Raw genomic sequence first — 23,005 nt, 5'->3', positions numbered from 1 at the left:
TAGCACTGCATACCCTTGTAAAAAGTCCCTTTCCAGCTTTCTTGTAGGCCCTCTTTAGGTACTAGCATGATCTGTGTTCTGAACAACTGTACCTTTTAAGCCTTGTTAATTGATGTACGTTTCTGCCATGATTGTGCATTTACTCTCTTCAAGTGTATTGGTGTTTGCAGGGAACGTGTGTGGTTGGGGTGTTTAGAACTGGAGACGTAGGAAATGTCTGTGCTGGCATGCTTTGTACCATCCCAGAGATCAAACTGACTCTTCTTTTAACTTACATACTACTAGATTGCTAGACATCTGATAACATTCTGCTATGAAAGCAGATCTGTTAAACTTCAGGATACTTGTGGCCTGTTTCCTTATCTCCCAGAGTTACTTCTGTATCAGTGAGTCCTTCCCCCATCCCTGCCACTGCCCTAATGAAAACATGTTTTTTAAAAACTCCCACAGGTTAACCGGAAGAACTTACATAAATGCTACTTTTTTTAGATATTAATCATTACCTAATTCTGCCATCGTTATATGCTGGTGTTCCCCCAACAATGGATTTGATAAAGAATGGTTTGTTCCCAGTATGTTCTTCATAACCTCCTACGATGCTGAAGCCAAGACTTCCAGATGTATTTCTTCGTAATACAATTTCTTTGCAGCTGTACAAATATCTGAAATAAACCAGTTTAATTAAATGTTTATAGTTAACTTGAGAATCTGATGAACCACTAATAATGAATCTGCCTTTTCATGGACCCATACACTGTTCTTAAGAGTTAAAGTAGTGCCATATTTCCACTGTATTAAGCACCTACACTTCTCCTCTGTTCCTGTAGTACTGTTTTCCTGTTACAACCAGATAACCAGTTATCCCAAAAGTAAAATTAGTCTTGGGCTTAAGTACTAAATTAGGTTTTTTTTTGTAGGGTAGGAATCTATGCAAATGCTCTGGTTGCTGTGATGGAGAAAAGCACTTAAGCCTGGATTTAATGTTTGTAAATCAGCAATTCAAAAAGCTGTATTTCTTCTACCTTATACACCCCAACGACTTGTTTATCTTCCAGATATGAGCCTGTATGTGATTAATTAGGTCAAAGTGCTCAGACACTTAATACTGTGGTGCATGTCAAAGTGAAATAATTTTAAGGCCAATGGAATTAACTACAAAAATGATAGATTACACAAAGACAGGTATTGGTGGAATTAGGGATCCTGAGCTTTTCTTGTTGAGTAATCTGATAAGTCACAGCATGGAAGATAAGAGAAACTTATCCATGTGAGTCAGTGCTTTGGAGTTCTGAGTCTGCTCTCAAGAAGATAGCTTGTCCTTACTGTAATGATTAACACAAGATTTTGTTGTAAGAGAACTGAAATCTGCTTCTTCCTCAATTTGTCTTTTGAATGTATTTTATGATACTGTATGTTATGTTCATCAAAGTTTAGCTTCCAAAAGTAGGAATAGGGGAAAACTAAGAATAGTGTTATAAGACTCTTAAATGTTCACTAATGCTCTGAGTACATTAATTTGCTTCCTTTTTTTTTTAACCAAATTAATTCCATTTGTTAGAGAGTGAGTGATAAAAATTTCTGTCCATAGTACTTTACCATCTTATCATTAGTGGTGTCCCCAGGAATGACTGAAATTTCTGAATGTCTAAAAATATATTTGCTACTCCAAATCTTAAAATATAGGCTGACCTACAGCAGGCAACTGTTACAAGCTCTATTCAGCGACATTTTAGGTTTCTAAGAAGCACCTGACACTTCTATAGGAAGATAAATAGCCTTTATCTTAAGGACTGATATGCCTAGTGTTTTAAAAATTGTGTTTTAAATAGTGCATTTGCTGTCTTTCACAGCATAATACTAGACTAGTCCCCCAGGGCCTACAAATATTCACCTGCTGCCAGGATGATAGGTATGCAATATTTGCACAAGAATTCACTGGTTGCTAATGTAAGAAACAGGTGACACTTGCTTCTTCCTGAGCAGCCAGGCATTATTACTTTACCGTCTGTGGACTTCTTCAACGTGCAAAATCACTTAAACTCTCTATGTTTAATGGTACTTATCAAGGTCATGACCAAGCAGTGCCAGGATTCAGCCATTAGTGCTATAATTCAGTGTTGATTTTGGGGCAGAGGTCTCTGCTGCCCAGTGCTACACTCACTAAACTGCAGCTGGTCTAAGGAGAGCCATCTCCTTGGAAGAGAGCAGTTCACAGTCTTCAGCCTTTATCGCTAAATCCAGAAGATGAGGATAAGGAATAATTTATGTGTGAACCTGCCTCAGATACAAGATTTGGGGATATATAGGATCTAGCCACAGGGTCCTATCCTGAGCAATACTACAACTAAGCATCAGTTACTGATGCATGAGGAATTTAACAGTGCCTGTTTTCAAGTAGTTAAATGTACAATTCCCTCATGATATTCATAAAGCACAAGTAGCCTTATGCTCTAGGAATGAAAACCAGCCCAACTGCAGGAGAATTTAAGCACTAACAGCTATGAAAAGGGTAACTCCCTCCTCCCTCCCCATTACAGTACCCAAATGGCAGCCAAGTAAGTAATATTTGAGAATTGTTTACACCAGCGTCCTACAGGCCAGACTGAGTTACTTTGGAGGTGTTTCTGTCCTAATTTCGTGTTTTACATCTTGTTGTACCCCAGGTTTGCAGAATGACTTTGGCCACCTTGTCTCTTTCTCATCTCACTTTACAGATGAAGAAAAGCACTTGTGTGAAGTACTAATGTTTGTAAATGTTATGACAGGACGATCTAAAAAGTATTCTAAGTACTAGCTGAGGGAAGGAAATGTGAGGAGAGCAAAGAAAGGAGAGCAGGAAAACAAGCAAGGGTAGAAGCAGCATCACAGAGCTGGGGAAATGCTCTTCGCCAGCTGTTCCCTGTTATTTCCTTTGTGCATGCTTCACAACAACATGTCCCTCTACCAATAAAGGAGTTCTGTCTTCCTAAACAACAAACAATTAAATTAGCTACCCTGAAATAAGTCTTGGGGCGAGAATGCTTAAGGTCCTGCATCACTGTTTCCTCCTGCCGCCCAGCCCGCAGCCCCTCCGCTTGCGTGCAGGCCAAGTTTTGACAGATGTCAGATGCACATGTGCACGTATTTTATAACCACCACATATTGGATCATACTACAGAAAGAACAGAGGAGCTGTTTATATATTATTAAGCCATACAAAAGTGGGAGAACCCAATTCTAAGAACTCACAAGAAAAGGACAAACTAAGTGAGATCCATAAATGTTAAATTAGCAAGATGGCTTTTCCAAGTCTTTGAGCTTTAGTGCAAGGGATCAGATAACTTGTCTGATTCTGCTGCTACCACCTTCATCCAGAAAAATTACATCATTCCCTAATTCTCAATATTTGTGTCTCTTGACTGTACCCATCTCTGTAATATGCATGCAGTCCCTGGGAAATGAAGAGTTCTGTTCTAGTATTGAAAATCAGGCATTTTCGGTTATCTACTTTGAATCTTGTAACTATTATTAATGCTAGCCTGTTTTCTACTTCATTGGTCATGGGCAGAAGTCTGTAGGCATGCTCTCGTGTTTAGTTCAACTCAGCACATTTTATGGTACCATTCACAGGATTTTCCTCAAAATTTCATGGATTTGGACAAAGAAGGAAAGACTCTCCTGCCCCCTCAGTTTCTTGAGCCTGAACATCCCACTCGAAATTGTGAGGTCAAGCTGCCTCTGAACACTCCACCTTGCTTGCTTGCTGAACAAATACACACACTGCACTGCCCAGGCTTGTCTTGGGCCACATCTTTCCCTTCTCAAAAGAATTTAAATAATCTACTATCCAGCTTCCTCTTTTTTAAACCATGCCTGTTCCTGGCCTACCAGTTTTACTGCCTTTTCTATTTGTTCAATTTGTCTTATATAGGTTTGCCCCTTCTGGCCCATCTTCCCAAGTACTTTGCATGATCCTGCATAATAATGATTTTGACATTTCTGCTTTTCCATTAGCTGTACCGAACATTCTTAGACTCACACATCTTGGAACAGTCCTTCTAGTAAATTGTTTTAATTAAAGTAGGTGATTCTTCAACATTTTACCCCATAACTGCACTTCAGGCACTTTTTTCAAGATGGACCTGTCAGACATCTATTTAGACAGAGCATAATTTTCTCTAACAGCCTGGAAAATGTCATGAGACTGCTGACAATATCTTGGGACCTAGTGAGATGTGATCCTTGCCAAAAGCAAACTGAAAGCCAGAGAAAGGTTAAATGCTCAACCTGGAGAAAAATGAGTTAACATGATACACATCCTCATAAGAGAACTTGTTGAAGGACTTTAAGACATCTGATGTGGGCCCTGGAGAATCAGAACAATAAGTGAGTGAGCACAATTATACTGGGGAAGACTGAAGGGCCTGCTAATACCTAGTGAGCAATCCCAAACCTGATCCTCTTGTGCCCCTACTCAGCCAATCAGCTGCCAATAAGAAAACAGAGCACCTTTGTTACTGTCACATCTATCATGCATTGGTCCCTGTCCCAGGCGCTAGTCCGATGTTCAGAGCAGTGTCCCCACTCAGCATACCAATGTCCCCATGTCTCTTTGAAGGAGAAGGGCCATGCTGTGCTCTGTGCATGGCCTCACAGCTGGGGATGGAGTTACAATGAGCTCTTGTCTTCAGCCTTGCTGACACTGGGGCTGATTTCCCTTCAGACGAAAAGAGCTGGAATGCCTTCACACACGCAGCCTTCAGAGGAGGAAGGCTAAAGTGAGCTCAGAAACTGTTTCTAAAACAGGAAAACCCATTTTATTGCCAAACTGCAAAGTGGAACTGACTGATGTGAACTCTGAGTGCAAGCCTGAAGTACTGTGGAGCTCTGTCCTTCGTGTCCTCTACCATGCTGAGGTGCTGGGAACTTCAGGCAGCTGTGAGTAGAAGATGATTACCAGGCAGTTCAGGTTTTCTACACAGCCCAGTGAAGGTGGCATGGGCAGGGTGTGATTGTTTCAGTCCATCTATGGATGGTAATAGAAGGCAAGACTCAGCACTGCAGATTGCAGCATCTATAAGGCCTCTGGTCTGTTACTGTCTCTTCACTGAGAGCATTACCCATGCTCTAGTACCTTCACTGTGGTGCTGCTCAAGCTCAGGAGAGCAGAAGTTAGTAGGAATGAGGATCTCCTTGGGCCTGCCTGTCTTCAGACACTGAGTGAGGAAAATTTACTATTGCCTGGGGAAGCAAGTTAAGGCGTATCCATTCACTGCCATTTTCTTTTTACTGCTTTTCTTTCACAGGTATAAAGATGTAGTCCTCCTCAGTGGAGAAGGAACATTTTGCTTGTGGGTTACAGACACAAAGCCTGCCTTCTGCTCTTGCAGTGCTTCAGCACATGTTATACAGTCATTAACATCAGACCAAGCCTCAAAAAACATCTGGCCCTCACAGCAGACTTTGCTGCAAGGTGAATGAGTTCAAAATGGCTTCAGCTAGAAAGAGGGAAACCTGTTATGCAAGAGTAGGAAATGAAGAGGAGCCCTGGACCTGTGCCTAGAGAAAAGCCCACCTGTTCTGCAGACCATCTTTCCCTGCCCTCCTGTAAAAGAGACACTGAACTGCTGCCAGAGTTAGGAGTACAATCAAGAGGAACTTTACGATAAATCCTTCATTCCTTAAAACTGAGTGTCAGTTTCAAGTCTGTGATCCCAGCTTTGCATATTCACAGATTCACAGTGTCCTCATTTCATTCTTTCTGGAATGTCCTGGAAGCTGTAGGTATTACACCGTGCACACTGAGAACTCAGTGACAGCTGATGTGGCTCTTGTTATCCTTGCTGAAACCCCAACACAGCTGCTTCCTGTGTGTGACAAATGGACTTCTTTCAGGCGGGGGTGGGGTTAAAAGAGGTGATTTGGAGATACTGGCCAACTGCACGAACTTTGCAACATCTGGGTAAAGTCAAACAATTCAGCTGGATTTGCCAAAAGGAGAAGGGCTGTGCGGCTTGAGTGTTGCAGGAGGGGTATCTGCCTTCTGCAGGGTGGCTGAGCCTAAACTCCAGTTCAGCAAGCTCCTGTATCCCTGCAAGATTTTCCTTTCACTCCCTAAATGCCAGGTATATTTACAAGATTGAAACAATTCAGCATCCTGTCCTCCTTCACAAGGGGAACTGCATGTCTATTTTGCCATGTACACATACCCATTTACAAAAGGGAGGTATTTAGAGTCAAGTCAGTGACAGAGCCTGGATTTAATTAAGATGTAAGTGCAATGAATCAAGCCAAAAGAAAGTATTGCCAGAAAATACAAATCTTTCCTCCCAATCCCCCTCAGCCAGAGGTTGCAATCTGTGGACTTACCGTGGCAGCCCCAGCCACATAACCCAGGACGGCGACCACTCACTGCTCTCAGCAGTCACTTGGGTGTCCTCAGCGGGTGGGAGGTGACCCTGCTCCTCCTGGGCTTCACATGCTCTCATCTCCAGGGCTTTGAGCACCACTGAGGAGTTGGTGTTCTTCAGCAGGGCGACGGCCTCACTGCGGCTGACTCCCGTCAGATCAATGCCGTTCACGTTCAGGAGGATGTCACCTGAGACCAATAAAACGGATGATAAAAAACCCTGCAAGTGTTTCCAGGATCCCCTACCCACCTCCACAAACAAATGAGTCAAATCCATGGCCAAGAACCAGCAGCCTGACGAGGTTTTTTGTTATTCCTATCGTTTAACAAAGCATATGCTAGTAAACATGCCACAGGCATGAGGGGAGATTCCTGTACACAGAAACCTTGCGTGGCTGGACAGACGATTTCTCCTGGTTTCTTTCCACGTCATCTCCTGCATCTGGAGCTGAACAAACAGCTGGGGTCCTGCTGTACCAACAAGCTTTGGTACTGGTGCCTACTACTGGTCTGGGTCTCTGGAGTCCACTTCCAGCTAACAACATTTGTACTCAACCTAAGCTTGAAACCCCACAGCTCAGTGATGTTTTTTCTCCCAGCTCTCCCTTAGCGGAGGACTGCCACTCCAACTGGCTCTTCCTAGTTTGCTTTGTGGAGTAACATGTTATTTTCATATTAATGCCTGTTTGAATGGCTGCAAGCCAAACCATTTTTCTGTATGCCTTATTTATAATATAGGCACAGCAGCCACAGAGAAAAATGCAAAGATGACCTCAATTACTACAGGCAGAACAATAAAGACATCACTAATGTCATGCAAAGAGCCTCAATGCCAAGTGCTCTGCAACCCTTCATAGCAGGCTGCCATGCCAGGGCTTTCCTGGGTGCCCTCTATACTTGGCCTGGATGCTTCTCCAGGCAGAGATTTATCACTGGCAGTCCAGGCACTGCAAATGAGCATTAATCTCTTCTTGTTGTCTGTCCCCAATAAGAAGGACAACAGCCTAAGAGCTGCTCTACATCAGAGACCTATGGTGCTATTATAACATCACATATTCATTTGTTTCTAATTTTATCAAATTAACTAGGCTGAGTTTTCCATGCTGTCTCATGATGAATATATTTTGGGAAGTGTATTCCATTGAGAGACAGTCATCTCCCAGCAGAAGGAAAGGGGAAATCTGCTGTTTTGCTCCTGTTGTTGTGTTCTCACATGGGTTTCATTGAATAGGCACAAAGAGGGAGTTGCCATGTGTGCCAGTGCTGGGCACTGAGACCCAGGCTCCTGGGGTCTGACTGGGTTGCAGCTATTCTGCCCCATTTTTGGGTGCCTTCACTTCCCTTAAACTCAGGATTTCCCTCCAGCTTCCAGGCAGTGACTGGACTGAGGGAGAATATAGGGGATGAAGGGTAGGTGAGCAGTGTCATTGCTGGATGCAGGCTACTGAGGGATCTGGCTCTTGAGGATGTAGCATCCCGAAACCTCAGAGTTTCATCTTTCCTCTGCTGCCCAGCTATTCCCACAAAACCAACTGATAAAATATGGTCCTCATCTTGCTCTAAAAGCTTATTCACGCAGAAGAGGAGAAACTATTAGCTTTATCATTCTGTGCCATCAGTAGCTAAATGGGGTTAGGAAGCCAGTATTTCCAGACATGAGGCTGAGCCACAGGGCACTAATATGGCTTCATATATAATGGGAGTTTTCATCCTGTATATTTAATTCAAATTCATGAATGCAATGACAAATAAGCAAAAAAAATTACTTTGAAAACACATGAAGGTTGCACAATGAATGTATCAAGAGTTAGGAGAATTTTCCTGTGAAAAGCTATTTATCTTTTTTTTCCTACCAGAATATTCCTATATCCTACTTCACAGAGATGATTACTGCTGCATATTATGCCTTTTCTGGTAGCTCACTTGAGATCCTCTAATCTGACACATCCCAAAATCTATAGGATTGCTGAAGATGTCAGAGTGTAAAGCGCTTTCACTATCCTGCAGTTTTCAAAAGAAGCTCTTGATTTAAGGCAGGCTTTCAAAATCCCCCCTTTTTACCTGTTTTTATCCTGCTGTCTCTGCTGATCACTCCTCCAGGTTCCACACTTATCACATAGATAGGCAAATCCCATTCCCGGTTAGATGCTCCACCTGCCACAGTCATTCCCAGTGATTCCATGTGATCTTTCCGGACAGCCACCACCTTCTCATGACAGGTGACAGTGTGAAGGGTGTTCTGTGATGGAGAAAATAGCAACAACAAACACAGTTTGTGGCCATGGTGACCTTCCTGACAGTTTTGGCATTTTCTATCAAAACAAATATTCCTGGAAGTAACACCAAGGCACTTCCCAGCCACCTGGCCTGATGGCCGGCAGGACTCCCTCCGGGGTTTAAGCATCTGCAGTCAGAGCTACCACCAAGATAACTGTGCTTTAATAGTTAAAGTCAAGCACTGCTGCAATGAAAACCAGAGTTGTTTTAGTCCTAAGGCTAACAGAAGAAGGTCCTTGAAAAGTAAATAAGGAATTTGATTTTAAAAGAAAAAAAAAGTTCTTGATAATAATATCACTACTGGTCATCATATCTTTTACTATCAGGTTGTGCTTTGTATCTTGCTGCTTGCAGTCTGAGCATCATCTGTAGTTAGTGAGAAATAGTCCTCTTGGATTTGAGGAATGAAACCATTAGGGACATATTAGAAGAGACATATTTAATTTGATCTTCCAGATGTCTGTGTTTCTATGTAAGTTATGGGTGGAAATACACTTGAAGAATAAGTGTTTCTGTTCAGGAAAAGAGAAGGACATTTACAGTGAAGAGAGAGCAGTTTCCAGGGTGCTCGTAGTGCTTCTGCTTGAAGGGTCAATTCGGGACAGCCATCCCATATATTTCTGCCTCTGAGCAGGAAAAGTTTAATACACACAGCTGGTGATGCAATAGCTGGTGCATGAGTGAGGGTGCAACAAAGCCACAGGTGCCCTCAGGATGGAGAACCACTGCAATGCAAGCTCCAACTAAACCTCTGAACTGAATGTCATGTTTACCATGCACTCAGTTCTTACAGAAGAGTTTGAAAGGCAAATAAATCTGGATTTAAATGTTAATTGCTTTTCTCTCCTTAAGTATTTCCTAAGCAGTGCTCCTGACATCAACTCCTGACAATCCCAGCCCCTCTTGCAGGAACAGCATTATCCACTCCAGGCTCATATATAATCGCATGCTTCTAAATACATTTCAAATGTATTTAAAAGACTCTTCTCATTCACAAATGTGACCTCACATTAATAATATGCAAAAATAATCTATAAAACTCATTTAAAGCCACATTAATCTCTTAGTAATCTGACATCTCACAAAGACATTTTACATTGATTCCTGGGCCAGCAGCATGGAAAGCGGCGCAGATGAATCCACAATGCCACCCTAAGTGACAATGATGGGACAAAGGAAGATTATGGCAAGTAGGGCAAACTATGTCTTTGATTTGTGCTTTTTTTTAAAGGTATGTTTGGGGGAACTAACTCCACATCAAGATTTCTGTGATGCAATGTTAACAACAGAATGCGGGACCTTCTAGAAGCTTAGCAAGGGATTTCTCTCTGCTTGAGCAGATGAACAGTAGCTGCCACAGAGCTCCAGAAACAAAAAGGCAAAGAGCTCAGAGGAAAGAAAAATTCTCTCAGGCTCTGAGAGAAAGCCAAGCACAGTTGTTTGGACATATTAGACGTGGTCCATGTAGAACATAGGCACTATGTCACAGTAATTTGGCTTAGGGCTTGCAAAGAAACCTATCAATTTCTGAAGATTTTAAAACCTTCAGAAAATGTTCTCTTCCTGATAAATTTTATGTTCTGATCCAGATAATTTTAACCTTTCACCTTTGTCTTTAAGGTGTAAATATTTTAAACAGAGTAGTTCTATCTTTATGCATATTAAACTTAATGTTTCATCCATGTTTTACAAAAATATCTTTTTCCCTTGAAAATGAATGGCTTTCCATCAGGAAAAGGCCACTTTTTGAAACACATGGGATAGGGGGCAACTAACTTTCCCAAAATTGCGATTTGAAATTTTGCAGCAAAACATGAAATTTGGATTCTATTTTTGGCTCTGAGTGAGAGAGCAGTTCTGTTACTTATGCAGCAAACATCTTAGACAACAAAAACATTAGAACATTAGCCGGTTTATCTCTGTTTTTTGAGGAATCAGCACAGAGAGAAAAGATTTCAAAGTACTGCTTGGGAACAAATTGTCCTGCTACATTTCAATGAAGAATTATAGAAGTACCAGTACTTGTATGCTGAATCACAAAGAACCAATTTTCTTTTGAAGCTACTCTTTCCCATGTCATTTTTTTATATGGCTGCAGAGAGAAAGGATTTGGGATGACTTGACTGAGAGGAAGGCAGTGATGAAAGGAAAGTAAAGCCTTTTTTAGTAAACACATGTAGAACTTGCTTGGAGGTATAATTGATAGCAAGTAAACCAGTTAAAAGGCAGTGTTTATCAGTGACTGCATTTCAGTGCATTCTCTTCTAAACAATTGTGCTTCTTTGTCATTTTGAAGCAACCTTGGAGGTCAGGAGAAGAAAAACATAACAGTTCATCTCCTCCTCTTTTTATTTTTTCCTCCTTTTCTGTATATTTATTAGAAAATAAATATTTACAGCAGATTATCACAACATCAAAGCCATGACACGTGTCTTGCAGGCAAAAAACATCGCTGTGTCTGTTTGGAAAATGTACTTTACCTGAAGGTTAACCTGCTCATTTGCTCAGGAAATATTGCCTGCTCCAGCAACATTTTCTTTGCCCTAAGTACTAGACAATTAATTTGAAAGAAATAAGAAAACAGATCCAATTAAAAACAAGTGCTATTTAATTAATGGCACAGCTCCCAGTGACTTCAAAGGAATTGAATCAGGCCTGTTTATGTGTTACAGTCTGGCTTCACAACCTCAGCTGCACAAGAAAGTGTTTGTGACATCTCTTCTCTGAATCCAGGCAGCAGCCAGAACAGTTTGGGCTGTGCTTCCCCAATCTCTGTACAGAGGAACACAGATCCATGAGACCCTGGGCAGGACCAATCTCTTGGCACACCATACACCTGGCATATACCCCCAGAGAAGGACATGGTCACAAGGGATCATCCTCTTCTTATCCAGAGCCTTGTGGGCAACACGGCTGGTCACCACTGGCCTAAAAGAGAGGCACCTCCATGTCACCTCCCTGTGCTGTACAGATGGAGGTTGGCTGTCCTGAGGCCGAGAGCTTGGCCCAAAGTGGCTCCTGAGCCACTGCATGAGCCAGATGGCTGCTGGAAGCTAGAGCTTATTCTTGATGCTGAATACAGCCACAGGTTGAGAGCAGATTTCAGCCCATGTAGACATACATGCTCTACAGTGAGAGCAGCTTCACTCAAAGAGAGCATTCCTGACCATCACTTTCCCCAGTAAGCTCAGGGGACAAAAAAATGCCTTAAAATTAGCCAGAAATCAAGGCAGCTAGCAATCCTCTATTAATCACATATAATAAAGCAATCCCACTGATAGCAGTAGGTAGCAGACTCATCAGACCACACACACATGGGAGACTCCCCTGACAGTGAGGCCCAACCAACAAGCATTACCTTGGTTTTTGGGCAGGAGCATGTCCTGCATTAGGACACTGTACAGGCCCTAGGCTTGCAAGCATTGCTCCTGCAGTTATGCCTACTTAAAATAAATAACATTTTAAAATCTTTTAAAGCCAGTTTAAAAATCTTGAACTGCAAGTTATGTTCAGTTAAACCTTCAGCAAAATATCATGAAATATTTCAACTGACACAGTCATGCCCTATAAAAGGGCAACTAACACTCCAGCAATGTTTGTATCAGACCAAAAGTCCACAGTGCCTGAAGCTCATTGTGTCTACTGGCTGTACTGATCTACTGCCAGAGCATTTTCTCTGATAGAAGCCCTCTACAACCTACACACAAAGCTAAAGGGAGGTAGGAACAGTTCAGAGTTTTCTTTTTTTGCCTGTGATCTTCCCTGGAAAGTGCCCAAATGGTGGCATTGGACAGAAGCCCACAGCAGTACACCCACTCATGTGCTTATGCAGTACTCATCTTTTGTGGAAAACTGGAAAACCCCCTAAAAGCTGAGGCCTATGCAAGAAGAGATGATTCATTAGTCTTTATAACACTTGCTCATTAGAGGACTGTTCATTGTGCCTTCAATCTCACAGCTACCCAAAATATTGTGGGACTTACCAAGAACTCACATCCAACATCTCTTGGTATAGGAAGAGAAAATGAGGATCTCAGGGCAGAGAGAGATAAGCTGTGCTCCCAAATAATCCCATCTGGTATCAATTAATTACTCAGACCAACATGGCAGAGTTAGCAGGTGCTTGGATCTTCCCTAGGAAGAATATAGTACCAACACAAGCTACTTGCTGTCCTACACATATCTTCCTAAGGAAATCATTGCTTCAGTAGAAAGTCGTGCCTTGCAGATGCATCATTAGTTGGGCACTACTTGCTACTTGGTAGTAGCTACTGAACGCTGCCTGCTTTCTGTTTTAACTCCTGCTATCTGGTCCCACCTAATAAGAGCTGTGATTGTAACTTTGTGGGAAAGGAAAACGAAAAATACGTAAATATACACTAGAGTTTTTAACACATAAAAACTGAATAATGTAGCTTTAAAAGACCTGCAAAAATGGGTATATTTTAACATTTGTAAAATCCAGAGCTAGACTTGTCTCCTGGCTAACAGCTGTGCACCAGATATTTGGTCCAGAGGTCCCTTTAAGGACACGACTGGCTATCCATCAAGCAGGATGAACTTAAGCCCTGCCTGCACACCTCCCTGATACACCCCTGGCACTGGTGGCCAGGGTCAAGCTTGCATGGGTTTGCATAAGTGGTGACACTCAGGGTGATTAATGTAAATTAACCAGACATGTGGCTTCAAATTTAGTGAAATAAAAAAAAAAATCAGTTCCTGCAAGGACATGCCTTCTTCTGTCTAAAGTGGAAAGAATAACACTGAGCAAGCTCAGAAAACATATTTTCAAAACTCTAACTGCATTGTTTCCTACTTAAAACCTCCTATGTTTGAAGATCAGCATTTCTCTGCCTTAGGCAAAGAGAATGTGAGTGTAGATGTACTAAACACATACTCTGGCCAGGTACACAGGGACAGCTGGGGCACAGTGTGGTAACCACAGCCTGATGTGGGTGAGGTGGCTGCTCTGTGCTGTGTCCCTGGGCTGGGTGCTGCACACCAGCAGCCCTTGCAGAACCTACACCATGCAAGTTCCAGGTGCTGCCAGAGCAGAACAAACGTGCTTTGGGTCTAAAGCTCCACAGAAAGTCCTTGTGCTCTCAGCAACCAGGGCATTTAAATAAATGAGCAACAGCCTAATGATGACCACAATTTTCAAGTAGGTTATGGGGATTTTTTAGGCCAGCATGTGAAAGCTTTTTGTCTGAAGACTATGCTACAGATGGAAAAACTTCAGAAAAAATTTTCTTTTTGTTGGAGTGCATTGTCCTCTGCAGATTCCCACTGCTGGTCAGACCTGTGCCCGTGGCCAGACCCTGTATGCACATCAGCACCTGCCCCAGCACTGCCCACTGCCTTCTCCTTCCCTCCCCATGCCAGGCAGAGTCAGGGCAGAACCAGTGGGTAAATAATGAGCAGCACAGCCTTTGTGTTTCCATTGCCAAGTGAGACGTGCTTTTTCTGGTGACAGAAGCCAGAGGAAACCCCCTTAGACACGCACCACCAGCTGCCCTCCCATTTCCCGCCCCACGGACGGACGGCGGACTCACCACAGGAGCGCCCTCACCTTGCCGGGGTGGTTTCTCTCGGCCGGGCAGGGCTGGGAGCCGCTGGAAGCCCAGCCCGTCTCCTGCAGGAGGTCCGGGGTCTGCTGCCGGCTCTGCCGCGACACCACCAAGTGCACCTGCTTCTCGCTGGCCTGCGGGGGAGCACACTGTGAATGCCACGGCCCCGGCACAGCAAACCCCGCACCTCAGCCCCAGAGGGTCTGGGAAATGCAGGAACCACTTAAACGTTGGGTGGATTTCCCATTAATGAGGTTGCTGTGACATAAAGCAGTAGCATCAGCTCAGGTCAATTAAGTTCATAAAAGTTTACTGCCAGCTACTTAATATTTCTCTTGAAAATTTGGTGTTAACTCTAAAAAATCCTTCCTACCTGCCCCAAATTTGGCTGAAAGCAGTGATCCACCACAGTGAGTTCTGATCAGCTCTCTTCTACACCCGTGTATAGCACTGCAAAGCAATAGTATACACAGGTGTATACCACTGCAATTCACCTGCCACGGCAGAGACACAGGCAGGCTACCAGAGCTGTTGCTGCCCAATGGATGGGAAAGCTGAAAAAGCTACAATCAACCCTGAAACCAGGGATGTGCTTAGGCCTTGCCCAGTGGGAGTGGGGAATAAACAATGTAATTGAGTCCACCTGCATGCAGTGAGCATGACAAATGTAAGGAAGCTTAAAGAAAAGAAGAAAAGGTATTTTCTTTGTGAAATAAAATCCTACTGCAGCAGAGCACAGAGAGGGTGGGCATAAGCAAGCACACAGGGTAATGAAGTTTAGGATAGGAAAGCAGCTCACAAACTCTCACTCTAGGAAGAGCAGTTTCAAAGCTCAAAGAACTTCTAGGCCTTTTTTCAAAAGGCAGTCAGTATACTTGTGTGCCTGAGAGATGCTCCAATGCTCCAATGATACTTCTGAGGTTATGTTTGTTATTTTTAAGGGGCTCTGTGTGTGTTTGCCTGATATTAGTGTTAATTCTGTGTAAAAGTGGGGCTTTTTTCTATCATTAAATCATCACTGTTTCCCCAGAAGAAAATGGCTTCATTTGCTCCTCAGTGAGGCTCGTATGAATCTGTTCAAAACAACAGTGATGCAAAGATAAAGCTGAGAGGGAGTGGATTTACCCAGATAAATCATAGATGCCTGTCATAAACAAATATACTAAACTAAAATGAAGAACAGTGTACCAATAGCCTCAGTGCTATAGAAGCATACTCAGAAGATGTAAAAATTAATCCTCTAATCTCCTTCTCTCTAGGCTAAAGACCTTGCTGTTTTGCCAGGAAGGAGGGGCTCTTAATGACCAGTCTGCAGAGGCACTCCTGCGTGCTGGCTCTCAGGTTAGACTGAAGGAACTGCTCAGTGTCCAACAATGTGAAGTCCCCACAAACACATCTGGAGCCTGATGCCCTGGGGCTGCAGCTGCGGTGCTTGGTGGCACCACAGCCCTGGGGCTGCAGACCTCCTGGCTGGCTTTCTAGCACTGCTCACTGGGGAGAAGCTCCAAGGAAAGCTGGCATTGAAAAAGCAGCTGAAAACCAAACACAGATCCAGTTGCACTATTGAAATAAAATCTCCCACCAATTAATAGAAGCCAGAGGAAGCTTCTGGGAATTTTGTTTTTATAGCTTTGTTTGTCCTTTCTGGAGTTGAATTCAATAGCTGTAGCTGAGAGTTAAAAAGAGCTTTGGAAAAATGTCATTTTAGTTAAGAAAAAGCAACCTACCTCTCCTAAACCTCCAACTTCAAGCTTGAAATATACATGTTCAAGCCATGCTATTTTCAGTGAAGTAAAAAATGTGCACGTCTTTGTTACTTTCCCAATATCTTCGGGGATGCTATTTTTTTTTACTAGAAACTCAAATATTCACAGCTTCATAATATATAATTTAGTGCATACACACATATTTCAAAACAACTTTCTAGGCATTTTTAACAGATCTGGTTTTATGGAATATTAATTCATGGACTCTGGACTCAACTGGTACCCAAAAGCAGAATTCTGTGTGTTGGGAGAAAAGAAACCACTCTGGTCCCTAGTTTGTAATATGACTGAGGTGGAACAGAACAACACGAGATTAAACCTCCCAAGGGCATGTGGCCCGATGAAAATACTGTTTTCTCTAAAATGAACAGTTTCAACTTAACACAACTTCTTTTTGAAATTTATCTGCTGCCACATGGTAAGCCTCAAAGCTGGTTATTTAGAGAAAGGTTGTAAAACATGATTAATTCTCAAAGAACAACTAGCAAAAGTTCAACTAGAGTCTCTGTTGCAATGGCACATTTGTCTACGGGCCAGTCAAGCTGAGTAGTTTCTCAGAAGTCAGAGTGGTTTAGAAAGTTATCCAAACAACAAGAACAGCTTTTGTATTTACATACATATGAAAACCCATTAACGTTTCTACCAAACGGATTATTTATTGCTGATTCATTCTGATCTCTTCCCTCTCTCTTACCAGTGGCTTTTCCCACAATTCTTTCTCTGTATCTTATGCTGAAGTGAAAATTAAAGAGAGGAGGTGAGCTTTGATGCCAAGTGCAAGTAAGAGCTGAAACACTCTGCTAGAATTAAAATCTGTTAGAGCCAAGGCAAATCAAGTAGGAAGGCAGAGACACAAGGGAAACTTCTGAGCATCTTAGAAAGAGGCAGCAGGGCTGCTCTTGGCAGAAGCTGCCCCATGTCTCACTGGGATGATGGAGCACAGATATGCTCCACATCACAACCTGCTTGTCAGAGGCAGTTGTTGGGTAGAAAAGCTGCTCCTCTGTCCCTAGCAGCTGCTCTGAACTGTGGGGGGAAGGCGGTGAGGAGGAGGGTGAACATCTGGGCTCAGTAAAGTCTGACTCAGCCCATGTAGCTTGGCTTGATGTGCTCATATGGGCACCCCATATCTGTTACCTTGCACCTTTTCTTGTCACTCTCATGGAAAACAGATGTGGAATGTCTTGTTAGTTAGATTCAAAGTGCCACTTCTGACACAAGGCCGTGGCTTAAGATGATGTGACAAACAGGAGGCAGCAAATTCCCGAGTGTTATGATGTGTGCACATTCCTAATTAGCACTTATACATTTTCTTCATTTCAGCTCTTGTGACAGAGCTTAGAGCTTATAAACAGCCAGACAATCTGATTAGCAACTGCTTCGCATATGCTATTGAATAGTTTCTATAGGTCTCAATTGTCTCAATTATTCATTATTTAAAAGTCAAAAATAATCAGATTACTCAGAAATCTGACAGTCTTCCTGCTGTGCTGGGTTTAACAAGCCACTGCACCTTTTAGTAAATGTTCTGTTTTTAAAGAAACTGATGGTGTATTTGTAGCTTTCACCACCATAAATTAGAAGACCTCAATGCACTGCAAGAGGCATGCTGAGCTCTCAACAGGCAGGAAGGATGCTGTTGAGAAATCAGAGGACACAGTGAAATAGCCCTTCGTGTAAGAAGCAAATGCAAAACACCTGTGGCTTCAGTATAAAGGTTTTTCTCTGGCATAACATAGAAACAGGAAAGGCAAATGATAATTGATGAAAAACATAACCAAAAAGACACAGGTTCCAGGAATTTTGAATTAGATAAATGTGATTCGTAGAGCTCACATCAATGCAATATAATCCTGGCTGTTTGGAAACCTGAATTTCCCCTTTGATAGGCTTGTTTAAATTCCCAAGGATTGGTGTGCGTTTCAAGCATTATTATAATTAACATCCACTCTTTGGAGACCAATAAGGGCTTTGGTTGCACTTTTAAACACTTGAATGTGAATACTCTTGTTAGTAATTTTTTCTGTTCCATCTCGTGTGTTTTTTGCTCATGAAGCACTGATGCCTTGTTTTGTAGCTATAAAGAACTGTTCCAAGAATAATAGTTTTTTAGAAAATTTTTCATTCCAGACTTGTTGCCCTCAGAGAATTTAAACCTTCCCCCTTCTGCCTTCTGTTCCCAGTTACTGAGCTACATAAGGCAATCCAGAAAGAAGCTGGACCAGAATTTCAACAACTGGCATTATGTAAGGGGATAACATTTTCTTCACCTATGCTATAAACTTCACAATAAAAGTTGGCTACAACCAACTGTGAATCTATGCTAACACAGAAATACTTTCCACAAAATGCATGGATTTGACTGTTTGTTTCAGTCTGACTGATATTACCCTGATTATACCCGTCAGAAAGAAGAAGAAGCTGGCCTGATTTGACATCTTGTTACTGAAGCCCGTGAATTTCTTCAATATGTGAACAGTCTACATGCCTCCAAATGAAATTCAAAATTGCACAAGTATAATAACAGCTATAAATATGAGATAAAAACAACAAAAGATTCTTGGCTTTGCTTTTTATGTTGAAGTTTTATAAAAGCATAGTCTGTAAACAAAAAACCCAAATTGGTTCTGGAGGGAAAATTAGGCAGAAGCTGACCAATTTTGCAGCTGAGAAAGGCATGGGTGTTTTTCATCTAACAGTTCTGCGTTAGCACCTGTTTAGTATTCCATGTGAGTCTAAACAGAGATTAATAACTACAGATCCATTTTTCCAAAACATCTGGATTTCCATATACTGGATTTAGGTAAGAAATACCTGCAAGGTGTTGACTACCTTATAGTGGTAGTCCACTGCCTTAGGCTACTCTGGTATGCTCCAGGGCTGAACGAGAGAGCACAGTGACTCCTGAGCCAGAGGAGTCAGGATTCTGCTGGAACCAGTGCTGCCAGGGTGGATGCCTTCTGGCAGCTGGCATCACTCTGGTGATGATCAGAGTATACAGATGTTTGCACTGATCTATACTTTCCAAAACCTGATGGTAGCAGGTGCCTCTGTGGGAGTCCATGCTCATGCTCACACTAATCCCCACAGTAAAACCAAGGAGCTTTGACAGGAGTAAATTCCCTTCCAATCTTGACTCCTTCCCTCTTCCAAATACACAGACTCAGTGTTAGGCCCCTGCTTTGCCATGGATGGTGAAAAACCACTGCTTGTTTTTTGCCCAGCTCAAGCCCCATGGTCAGAGTGGGGAGGACAAACCTGTATGAGCTGCGCTGCGCTCTCGGGGCTGCCGTAGCGGTGGTCGTGCCCATTGATGGCCAGCACGCGGTCGTTCTCCTGCAGCTGCCCGTCCCGCGCCGCCATGCCGCCCTCCAGCAGGTTGAAAATGAACACCCCTGGCTCATCGGCCTTGCGGACCAGCTTTATTCCCAGCTGCTCGTCCGGACTGCTCTTGTTCAGCACTACATGGAAGCTGTCATCCCGGTTGCAGTGAGCATCGAGGGAAAGCCCGCTGTTGCGGCACCGGTACCTCTGCTCTCGCAGCACCGTCAGCCGCAGCACGTGGCATGGCTGCTTCAGGATTGACAGGGCATAGTTGTGAGGCACATTTTTGATGTCCATGCCATTTACCTGGAATAGAGAAGTGTAAATCAGCAGCGGAAAGATGGTCTGTTCTGAGTTGGCACTGAGGAGGGCAGATCTAGATACACAGATGTCTTCAAATGAAGTGACATGTGCTATTTCGAACTGTGTCACACACGAGGCCAAGTTTGTGGTGCAGAACAATCTTCCCCGCAAGGAAAGGATGTGCTGCACAGACAGTTTCTGTCCTTTTTCTTCCCCTCGCTCCCTGATAGTCTCCAGACATACATGCTAGTTTTCATCTTTCTTATTGCTCTTTCCCAAGCTTCAATATCCTTCCATATATCTTAGTTTTATTCCATAGGCTTCTGATTTCAAATTGTCTTGCAAGCCTTTCCTTTCACTCCCACTGTTTTCCTGCTGTTTCTTTTCTTCTTTATCTCCCAGCTGTTCTAGGTACAGTAAAAAAATTTTTTTCTTCGCTAATGAATCTCTAACTACAAAGAAGGAAAGAGCCTCAAGTAGAAGTTTAAATACCTTAGATATTTACTAGCAATTATGCTGATTTACCACACTAGAGAATCATACTTTCCTTTTTTTCCTCAGAGTTTTTCAGGTTAGATTTAATTCAGATGAGAATAAAACTGTATAACTACCACTTTTTAAATTTGGATGAGGAAAAGAAAGAGGAAAAAAGAGTTTCCAGTCAATCCCATCATGTTCATATGTGTAAGAGTGACTAGGCATTGCACTTTATATTGCTAAATGAAAACCAGTTGCAAGATTGTATTTTATCACTGGCTAGAAAACCTGAATCAGACAAGATATTTCCATGTAGCTTTACATTGCACAGGTTGAACCATTTAAGTATTAAGAAACATCTCCAAAATGTAAGAGAAATACTCCCCAGCACAGACAAAAGCATTTGGCTGGTGTTTGCTTTTGCAGACTTCCTATGTGGGAACAATGGAGTTGTTCTGCTGCAGTCTGATGGGGAGGACTGCACCCAGAGAGACAGCTCAACTAGCTTTAAGTTGCTACCTTGGGTACCACAAACAGCATGAGCTGCACCAGGATGGGGCTGAAATTCACAGGAATCCTTGGTAAATCCTGGGCAGTCAGCCATGGCTGGGAAGAGCCAGGCTGGGCCCATCCGTGCCACAGTCACAGCTTCATTGTGCAGTTTGGATGTGCCCTGCAGGAACAGCTTTGTCTTAGTGGTGCCATTAACTCTGCTGCTCTGTGCTGGCACCAGGACAAAAAGGCTCCCTGAAACACATAGCTGGGTGTGCATGCTATGCAGCTGCTGCTGGGAACCACCATCCAGAAGCATTTTTATTCACTGTTAGAGTGAAGTATGCCCACATTTTGATCCCTTTCCAAAGGGAAATCCCTTTGGCCAAGTCTGTCTGACATAAAGCAGAAAGCATGGTGCAACCTTGGCATGCCTCAAGTGTCCTCAGCTACCACTGGGGTCAGCAAAAGCTAGGAGATCATGGGGCCTTGTGGGTGGTGCTCTGAACTTCAGAACGGCTTTCTGCAACTTTGCAAATCTCATTGTGATTGACTTCAACCATCTCATTCTTTGTCAGGCTATTTTTATCTCCTACCTCCACAGTACTGTACCTTTAGTATCATGTCTCCAGGCAGCAATCTTCCATCTCTGGCAATCACCCCATCTCGATAAATATGCTGTATAATAATGTGAACCAAAGGGGTCTCACTGCCTCCCACGATCCTAATGGCCAGACTTTCATGTGGATCGCTGCGGCTGATCTTAATGCAGGTAATCTCCCCATCTGGAATCAGGTGGTACAGCCTGGGAAAACCTGGAAATGCATATTCTAAGGTATTTATTTGACAACACAGCTTTGCTTTGTTGAAACATGCACTGCACAACCTCAAGTACCTGCCAGTTAGTCAAGCTAGGTTTTATGCATGTATATGATTCATACCAAGTGGGAAGAAAAGGATAGGTAAGCTTGCTGAATGGACTTGAAGGGAACTTTCTACAATTAATATATTCAAACTTCCTTTTTCCCCCACAAAATACAGCCTTAAACCCTTGATGTAACCTGGACAGATGAAATGTACTTAGAGTTATACACATAAATATTTTGAGGGAATCATGTACATTTTTGGTCACCAGAGACACCTCAGAACCAGGCCACAGTTTCTTGCTGGCCCTAGAAGAGATGGGCATGGGTACCTCAGCAAACATCCATCGCTGCTGGGCTGGGTTGTAAACCCTATCTCACTGGTAGCATCCCAGGCTGCCCTGTTTTCTCCATTTTTGGTGTCACAGTGGAGGACAGGGCTCTTGTCTTGTGACATCCAAGGAAGCCTTTAATTTATCTTTAGCTACCAGAAAGGCAACAAAGCAAAGGTTTGGACAAACCAAAGCATACAGTAGTTTTCCTACCAGACCACTCTCCTTTCATCACTGCTTGAACTCTAGGAAGTAGGAATGAGTGACTTTAACTGTGATGTGTCAATTAAAACCACAGTATGCTCAAAGTACCTGGAGGGAAAGATCTCTGCTGGCCCTGGCAATCTGGCTGTGGGGAGGAGGGACTAAGTGTGGATCCTTTTTGTATTTAAAAGGCACTGGATTAGGGTATCGTCTTCCAAACCCTACTTTTCAACTGGCATGTCTGATTTCACAGCATGTCACTAATACTTTCTTTCCTTCCAGGTCAATTCAAAATTTTAATCCATATTCAGCAGTGAGTAAAGTTGAAGTAAAAGCAGCAGTGTGTTTTCCAGCACAGGCACAGCAGCCTTCAATTATTTTGAATTCCCCAAAGCTGAGAGAAAGCATTTAAACTTTTTGCATGTGAATCCAATCCAGTGGTTATATGACAAACCTGTAAGTCAAAAAATTAACTGCTAATATTTTTTTCAATAACCTATTTTAGAAATGAAAGTATGAGTGTTAATAAATAGTAGTTAAGTGAAAAATGAAACTTTATAGACCAGAATCTGAGATAGAATTAATATTTGCTACTACAGAATTAGCAGGCAACAAACCAGCAAGGCACCAAAACCTTTTGAGAGAGCGCAGGGGGGAAAAAAAGAACAGGAAAAATATATTGAGAAACACCACGTTGCATCCCTTACCACTTCTTTGATCATATGCTCTTCAGGGTGGGAAGCTGTCCTCCTCCACGTCTGTAAAAAGCACCTACCAGTAGCACAGACTTGACAGGCAATAAAAGTCTGTCTAGATAACTTCACAGTCTTCACCAACCTAATACTCAACCATTTCTTCTTGTAATAGCAGTTTCTGTGCTAGTACAGGTTTACTTCCGTTTTGCAGGCAACTTTAATATTTCAGGAATGGAAGGTGCTTCATTTCCCCCATGCTCCTCTATTTTCTAAATGCTATTTGCTCAGCTTGTAATTTGCTCAGTTCTCTCTAGCCT

The 23,005-nt window shown here is 42.7% G+C and overlaps 1 protein-coding gene across 2 annotated transcripts in view; it reads right to left on the bottom strand.

Moving 5' to 3' along the window:
- LNX1 (ligand of numb-protein X 1) overlaps positions 1-23,005 on the bottom strand; it is a 119,539-nt gene that overhangs the window by 1,237 nt on the left and 95,297 nt on the right. For both annotated transcript variants that reach the window (XM_071432382.1, XM_071432384.1), the window contains 6 exons: positions 21,207-21,409; positions 19,257-19,628; positions 14,235-14,366; positions 8,450-8,627; positions 6,349-6,577; positions 504-662 (listed from right to left, as the gene is read on the bottom strand). In XM_071432382.1, coding sequence (XP_071288483.1) covers positions 504-662; positions 6,349-6,577; positions 8,450-8,627; positions 14,235-14,366; positions 19,257-19,628; positions 21,207-21,409 — 1,273 coding nt within the window. The remainder of the gene's footprint in view (positions 1-503; positions 663-6,348; positions 6,578-8,449; positions 8,628-14,234; positions 14,367-19,256; positions 19,629-21,206; positions 21,410-23,005) is intronic.

The sequence above is a fragment of the Agelaius tricolor genome, unplaced genomic scaffold (genome assembly GCF_023055355.1).
Source record: "Agelaius tricolor isolate 1412-34295 unplaced genomic scaffold, bAgeTri1.0.p SCAF_8, whole genome shotgun sequence".
Lineage (NCBI taxonomy): Eukaryota > Metazoa > Chordata > Aves > Passeriformes > Icteridae > Agelaius > Agelaius tricolor.
The sequence above is the reverse complement of the archived record's forward strand: the minus strand, read 5'-3'. Positions and strand labels throughout refer to the sequence as shown.